The following is an 8246-nucleotide window of genomic DNA, read 5'->3' on the forward strand; positions in this document are numbered from 1 at the left end:
TCCCGTATCAATAATCAAGTAAATATGGGTGTGTAATATCTATTAATACTGTATACATCCAAATTTGATGAAATTTGCAGGACAGCAAGTCTACGCAAATTTCACAGGAATAAAAATGCATAGTATAGTAAATACATGAACATTTGCATTCTATCCAAGTTATCTTCCACTAGGCTAGCCTCATAATCTTATTTTAAAACCATAATTAACCTCTCAATGGTGTTTTATATTTGCATTCATTTTTACTCTTTTTAAAACAATGTTTTAAAATTTCTTGTAGTTAAACATCTATTTTTATATTTCTCAGTATTTCTGATCTCTTGCATCTTATACCTCACATTTCTGTATCTGCTAATCTCTCAATTATTCACAAACCTTTTAATATATAATCAGGTAAAGGTCCCAGGTCATCAGATTTATGAATAAAAGTGTGAATTATTATGGGTAAATTATCTTGCAGTTTTGGGGCACTTTTAGGATAAATTTGTTAAAGTCATCATAAAAATAATAATGATGATAGTGATGATGATGATGATGATGATGATGATGATGATGATGATGATGATGATGATGATGATGATGATGATGATGATGATGATGATGATGATGATGATGATGATGATGATGATGATGATGATGTCATTCCTATTTTCTTGATTTCTTTATCAGTTTTTGTGTATTAACATTCCAAATCTTTTATAAAAACTCATTATTGGGAGTACTCGAATGGTTTCCATCTAAGAAAATAGAAATATAATCTAATAGTTTTACAGACTTCTTTAATTTCTATTTAAATGTAAATACTTCTTTTAATGATATTTAAAAATTTACTCCAAAAGTTGAAGAGAGAAAATATGAAAGCAGAACTGACACTAATATGAGCACACATTATCTTTTTTACATCTTTTTTTCAATCTCGTGAGGTAATGTTATTATCATCATTTCTCAGAAAACTAAAAACTATCTGATAAAACCTTCAATATTTTCTTCCTGGGTCTTATGAGTCATACCTGCACTGGAACTAGACAGAAGGTCAACATTCTATCAGGTCTAGTTAAACTACTTGGGTATTTATGCAAACTAAACAAGAGCTACAATATCATTAGAAAAATTTTGAAGCCAGCTAAGGTGTGCTAGGCCTGTGGGAGTGTAAGTTCTACAATCATTGTGAGAGAGACTGTGTAACTGGTGGTGGCAGAGGGACCAGAGTCTTAGTAGTGGAACAGAGGCTTTAGCAATTTATTGAAATGCACCTACTTTGCAAGAATATGGTCAATAACTTATGCCGCAAAGCACAAATCTGGAAAACAGAAGTCACTGAAATTTATATTGACATACTGGGGTTGACAACTTGCCTGATTCACATCCTGAACCTTTCATATACTTCCTAATTTTACCCCTTCATCTATATCTTTACAATATAATCTCCAAATAAAATATCTATTTCATCATGTCAAATGATTTTATGTTGCAGTTTTCATAATTTCTCCTTCCTTACTACTATCATACATACATAAAAGACCTCTGTTTAGTTCATAGCTATTATGTATTTCTAAAAACCATAATCAGCCCAGTGGATCTCATAAACCATGTATCTGTATTTTCCTAATTTTCTCAGACGTAATGTAATTCTTCATTACAGGAGGTTGGTTCCAATTAATTTTGGGGCACCCAAAAAATATTTAAGATTTTTAGTAATACATACATAGATACACTTCTCATGGCAAATAACTGAAAATTTAATCATAGCCAAACAAAACTGACCAGTATATCAGATGCAACAACTGGTGAAGAAAATGCTCATTGCTAGATTACACAAATCTACAAGAATTCACACATTTATTATATGTTCACCTAATATCAGCATACTTAGAGGCTTATCAATATAAACCATTGTGAAGTTATCATACCTGTGATAACTCTCCTTGGCTTCAATATATGCCTTGATACTGCCTTCTCAATTCCACTCTACACTTTCTCCCAATATCAATAATGGTGAGGTAGTATTCTCACTGCTCTAAACTCCTCTTCACTTAATTATGCAAATAAAATAACAACCATTACCAAACAAATCAAAATAACAACAATAATACATACAACCACAAAATGGCAACATAATTATTTACCTTTATTTAAGGTATGCAATTTCAATGGTAATATATTCAGAATTATCATCAATATCCCAGCCTTATCTGAAATAGCATTCCCCTAAAAATTAAGAGTACTATTCAAATTACAAGAATTCTTTAATATGAAAAACAATGGAGGTAATTAGCTGTAATACAGAATTATAGCATCTACCAGTTTATCCAATATACTACAATCTGTAAACTCATGCTACTTCTTTTGTAGCATTATCATCATAAATATCCAGAAATTTAATAAATTCCAGAAATATCCAGAAATTTAATAAATTCCAGAAATATCCAGACATTTAATAAATAAAAAGCTGTGAACCAAAGAATTTCACAAATAATAAAACTCTTTTATATACCACCATGGCTACAACCCCTGAGTATAAAATACAATGTGCTTATCAGTGCTTTCCCCAGCCTTACTAACCATCAACCATTACATCAGATGAGTGAAAATCTTCCAACCCCATTAACTTAGAGGGTTGGAGGCAGAGCTCAGGTCGTTGAGAACCGAGTTACAAGCAAAAACTTGACAGTTCTGGGTTGACTCCTCACTCTTTAAGATAATGCCCTTATGTTTAATGTCAAACTTATTTATAAGAAAGGGTAATTTCTCACTCCACAGGTTGTGTGATCATTAACCAAAATGCAATTTTCAATCTTTTTTTGCAATGGAAAACACTTAGTAAATTTTTCCTAAATAATTATCTAAGGCATCAGCCTATAGATTTCTGAGTTAACCTGGATCTCTAATTATTCTCGCTACAATGAACCAACAACCTAAACACCAGGTGACATAGATATTTGCCACTTGCAGTCACAGCCTGCTCCAAGTTGTCCTCCCTGAACAGTTGTTCACTTGTTTGGCTCTGGTAGCAGCTATTTACGAATTACTGCCCTTCAAAGGAGGGTTAACGCTTTGTTTTAGTCTGTTACTGAAATAATCACGTATGGTGCAGCCAAATGTGTGTAGAGCAGGGTATCCCAGGCACATGGCTCAGTTCTATACATGAAACAACATCAATACCAAGTTAAAATGATGGATTTCTATTGAGAAACTTAATTCTGCCACAGTAATATACATCAATCTACTGGGAAATGCAAGAATAAAGAAAAACCTTACATGAAAGACAATTGGAATGAACAGCATTAGACTTACTAACTCTGTTGTTCCTGGCTCTAGCGACTATAAATGGTTTTCTCAGATATAAAAGGTTAAAATCTCAATATGCCATGATATCTTAAACTTCAGATAGTTAATAAAACTAATAAATAAATCGCAAGTACAATGAAAACACAAAAACAATATTATCCAGTTTACCCTTTCACATTCTGGTTGAAAGATCCCTTGGGCTTTTAATTCGACAGATATATTCTTATCTTGCAAACCTCTGATAACAAGGTAATTGTCATCAGTTTATTCTTTAGTAAAAGAATAAACTGTCTACCTCAATAACTACTACTGAGCTCAAATATTAAAACTGTAAAATTTCATTTGTAAATGTTCTCAATCACCCCCCCTCCCTTCTCCAGCCCCACAATTAGGCTGGATGGTGGAATAGGGTTTTTACAAGAATTATTTTCTCTATTTTCCTCTCCATATATCTCAAAAAAAAAAAAAGATTCTATAATAATAGTATTTAAATATAAATATAAACCTAGACAATAATATACATAATAGGTACAGAAAAAATACTTTAGCTAGAGAACAGTTAAGAAAAATAAAATAAAAATTAATATAAAAAGTTTTATCCACTAAATCACACATTATAAATGAAAAAAAATGGAACAAATTCAAATACACACAAAATATCAATGGCAATAAGAAGGTATAACCCCTCTAAAAACTATATAAACTCAATAATTTTTGAAAAAAAAAAAAAAAAAAAAAAAAAAAAAAAAAATCTACAAATCAAATATTGCTATAAATCACAAATAATAAAAAGAAGAGTAGATAAATCTCTCTCTCTTTCACACGCACACACGCGCACACCCATGAAAAAAATCTCAGGTAGGTCAACTTGCCCATTAAAACAACTTCTCATTAAAAATGTTACAAATTCATGACTGCCACTGAAATGAAGAATAAAATCATCTTCCCATTTTCCATCAATAATTTCTATCCTCAACTAACTCCAAACTTAACTGCAAGACAATTTGTTTAAACCCACATATTTGCTTACTTATTATTTTTCTTTTATTCATTAAGTAACCAAATCATTCACCATTCACAACCATATTCTCAGTATCTCTCTCTCATAAATAAAACTTTACATTATCTGAATGAATGAAGTGCCTGTGGTAGCAAAAAAAAAAGATAATCCTGAAGCAATCCTTTTAACCCTCTAGGGCATATTTTAAGTATATGATATTTTCTCATCTCACTAGCAAATCATCTGTAATTCTAAACAATCATATAGATAACAAAACTTTAAAACCTCTTGGGCAAGGTCAGTTTCAACTAACTTTCGATGTGATTTACTCAGCCCTATTCCCCCTGGCTATGCTACATAAGCTAACACAAGATATTTGGCAAACTGAAGAGCAAAACTTTCACTATTACCTATTACAAAAGGGTGCAATATGAAAGAAAACTTTATTTTTGGGAAATATCTACATGATCCCAATACATTCATACTCAGCTCTGCAACAAATCTCAAGTAAATGAGGTAGATGCTCATATAACATATGCAAGAGGGTTATTCAAAGTTCCAATAAAAAAAAATTATCTACAAAAATACAAATATTTAGTGCAAAATTTCTCAATGAGTCCACAAGAGAAAAATTTAAATACAAGACTTTGTAATATGCACATGTGCAAATGACTCTGAGATATATATTCAAAAAAGAAATATTACATGCTAATGAAGACATTACTTAAAAAAATTGCAAATAAATATCATATAGGCCAAATTTTACTTAAAATTTTAGCTGAATAAAAATATAAAGACAACATAGTAATTACTAAAGCATGACCTTGAGGGCAATAAAAATGTATAAAAGGAAAATTAACCAATATCACTAAAATATAAATAAAAGACAAAAAAGGAGAAACTTATATATATGGATATTATCAAGAAAATGCTCTTCTAACCCTTGATCAACTCATGTTTAACCCACTTAAGATATGGCGACTCTTGAAAATATAGAATGGAGGGACTGCGACTCTACAGGTGTAAAAGATATCATTAATAGAAAAATAAATAACAGAATTTAAAAGTACTCAGTAATGCAAGACTGTAAATCAAACAAACAGAACACAGGAATGAATGTGACTAAGTCTGGGCTGCATCGTATACAGGTCATTGCCAGATATAGTGCCAATTAGTTCTACACTATATTACAACATGAAACTGCCATTTTGGTCTCATTCTAATTAATTTTAAGGATTCAGTTATATTGACAATAACAAATAAAGACTTTTTATTATGGCATATTTGTTAGTAGCCTAATATTTTAGCGTGAGCTTGATGGAGTCATACAAATGGCGGTGAGCATCTGGGGGACCTGTATCAACAGCTCCTATGAACGACCCCCCACTGCTCGTAATCCAATGCTGCCAAGGTGTGGCATGTATCTACATACCATGTCCACAGTGAGTTTCATTTATTAATCACATTTACACACAGATGGTTTAACAAGTGCTTAGTTAGCTACAAGTCAATTATTAATCCTACCTATCTCCCCTGTTAACCTCTTCTTTTATATTTGGAAATATTTCATCTTATCTTATATTACTATCAGTATTTTTCAATAATAACAATAACATTGATATTAATAGCATTAGAACAAAAAACATTTCTCACAAAAACTCGAGGAAGGTAAAAATCAGGTAAAGGTACGTACACTACTAATAGACTAACTGGTGGTTGAGCACTAGTGGAGCATATTTATATTGGGTTAAGGATGATATAACTGTAATTAACTTCTGGGAGATAGTGATTCCCTGTACAATTCAGGTAAAAGACAATGTAACTTTATCTCCAGCATGCTGAGGTAGTGGTGGCCCAGACTCAAAGAATAAGATTCAAGTCCACAAGTTCACTGTGCCACTATGGTACGTATTTGTTATTTTTATATTCACTGTTCCACTATGGCACATATTTGTTATTTTTCAAAAACATGTTTGAAACTGGCTATGGTGTTTTACTATAAGATCATGAAGCTACATCCCCTACTCCTTCACAAAATTCATTCAACAATATGAGTTACAGAGACTGGGTGTGTATTACCAGAGGGGAGGAGTAATGGGGGCTCTGCCACCTCCCAAGTTGTGCACGGCAAGATAAAGCTGAAAGTTGGAAGCACCAAATGGACTTGGGCTGTGTGCAATAATTTCCACAATCATTTTCCCTTATATATAGCATTACTGCTCATGTCTGAAGATTACTCTATGTATCTTTTTATCTTCTACAAGGATACCATCTTCAATGTGCCATAGCTTAGTGCGTCCGTACCATAAAGATTAAACCAAGGTGATTTTTTAAAGTTTTCTTGACTATTACATTAGTATTTCTGTACATCCCTAGTGTTATATCAAATATAATTAACCCCAACTCAACCCCCACTTCTAAAAAAAAAAAAATAATAATAATAACAATAAAAAATGCAATAAATATTCTCTAAATAATACACCATGAATCACAAAAAACGAAGAATATATATATATTTTTTTTTTTACTGTATATCGTAAATGCACTTATCATACCCTCAAGAATTAAACCTTAAATATTACAAATCACAAGATTAAAAGTTGATAACAAGTAAAACAAGCACAAAATTGAGTATGAATGAGCAAAGGAAATAAAACGACATTTATAAAAAGAAACTATGAAAAGTGAGGTAAAATCATTACATAACAGTGTGCCCCACCTCAAGAAAACAAAGAAACCTTCTTTGTTAGCCTCTGCAAGTGTCAAGTAGTGGCAAAGAGACAAAGAGATGGAGGGAAACTGTAAGCAATATCCAACAACATTCCCATTTGTCCACAGAATAAGGAAATGCGACACGTTCAACCCTCACACACACATGCATTCGAAAGATGTTTACAAAATCACAATGCTGCAAGAGATGCAATGCCCTAAACCTTGTACCAAAACTAATGATATAACTAAGAACACAAGATTAACTACAGAAACTAGTATTAGCAACATGAATATTAGAAACAACAGCATGACTGGGAGAATTATGAATGAGGGCAGACATTCTGGAGACCCCTTTTCCCTCCATAAAATTCAAAACTCAAGTGTGCTACTGATATGACAAAATCAGTAAAACATAAAGATCACAATCACAAAATAACAATATCAGGTACTAACGTCAAATCAAATACACTAATTCTGAGAAAACATTCTCCCAAAATACTTCTTTTTCGCCTGAGCTTCCTATCTCCTTGACCCATTTCGAACCCACGTGTTCGTCTCCAGGGTTCTATGAAGGCCCTAGGATCTGTACAATAGCGTTCGTGGTGGAAGGTTGCATTTGTAACGGTAAAATAATGATATTGCACTCGAAATAGGCCTACATAAGAGAACAGTTCCTAGAGATTCACCCTAAAACAAAGTCGCCATTCCGTGACAATTAGCCTCGAAATTCGCTCTACTCACCTTCTTTACTGTTCTCCGCCTCGTCGTCTGTGAAGTAGTAAATATCTGGAGGAAGAGAAGGCAATCAGTTTAGGGATTTTCTTCCTTTTGTGAATGTAAACACGGGAACCTCACTCGACACTCACCCGCCATGTTGAAGTAAACACGGGAATCTCAAAGCCGGACCCTGATTGGTCACTTGACCTCACGTCTCTCCGCTGATTGGCCAGATGACGTCATATATCTGTACGTTGATTGGTTGTGTGACGTCATGAATCTTTTCTGTGATTGGCTGAATGACGTCATACATCTTGTTTCTGATTGGTTGAATTACGTCATGGATCTCGTTGTTCCAATAATAGAGTCCTTAAGTTCAGTTCTGTAGAATTATACTCTCTTAAAACTGATTAGAAGTCACTCAACTCTCAACGTAATAATAATAAATATGTTGAATAAATTGTCGTTCGTCTTACAGTACAAATATGCAATACAAACGCACAGGCTAACATAGTAACTGCAACGTCCC

The 8246-nt window shown here is 32.8% G+C and overlaps 1 protein-coding gene across 1 annotated transcript in view; it reads right to left on the minus strand.

Moving 5' to 3' along the window:
- The window catches only part of LOC119593364 (protein argonaute 2-like), a 48573-nt gene extending 40657 nt beyond the window's left edge, over window positions 1–7916 (minus strand). Inside the window, exons 1-2 of the mRNA XM_037942298.1 lie at window positions 7867–7916; window positions 7742–7786 (exon numbers count right to left, since the gene is read on the minus strand). Of these exons, the coding sequence (XP_037798226.1) occupies window positions 7742–7786; window positions 7867–7873 (52 nt within the window). The 5' untranslated portion in view covers window positions 7874–7916. The remainder of the gene's footprint in view (window positions 1–7741; window positions 7787–7866) is intronic.
- Between the last annotated feature and the right edge of the window lie 330 nt (window positions 7917–8246).

This window comes from Penaeus monodon, chromosome 3 (assembly GCF_015228065.2).
Source record: "Penaeus monodon isolate SGIC_2016 chromosome 3, NSTDA_Pmon_1, whole genome shotgun sequence".
Classification (NCBI taxonomy): domain Eukaryota; kingdom Metazoa; phylum Arthropoda; class Malacostraca; order Decapoda; family Penaeidae; genus Penaeus; species Penaeus monodon.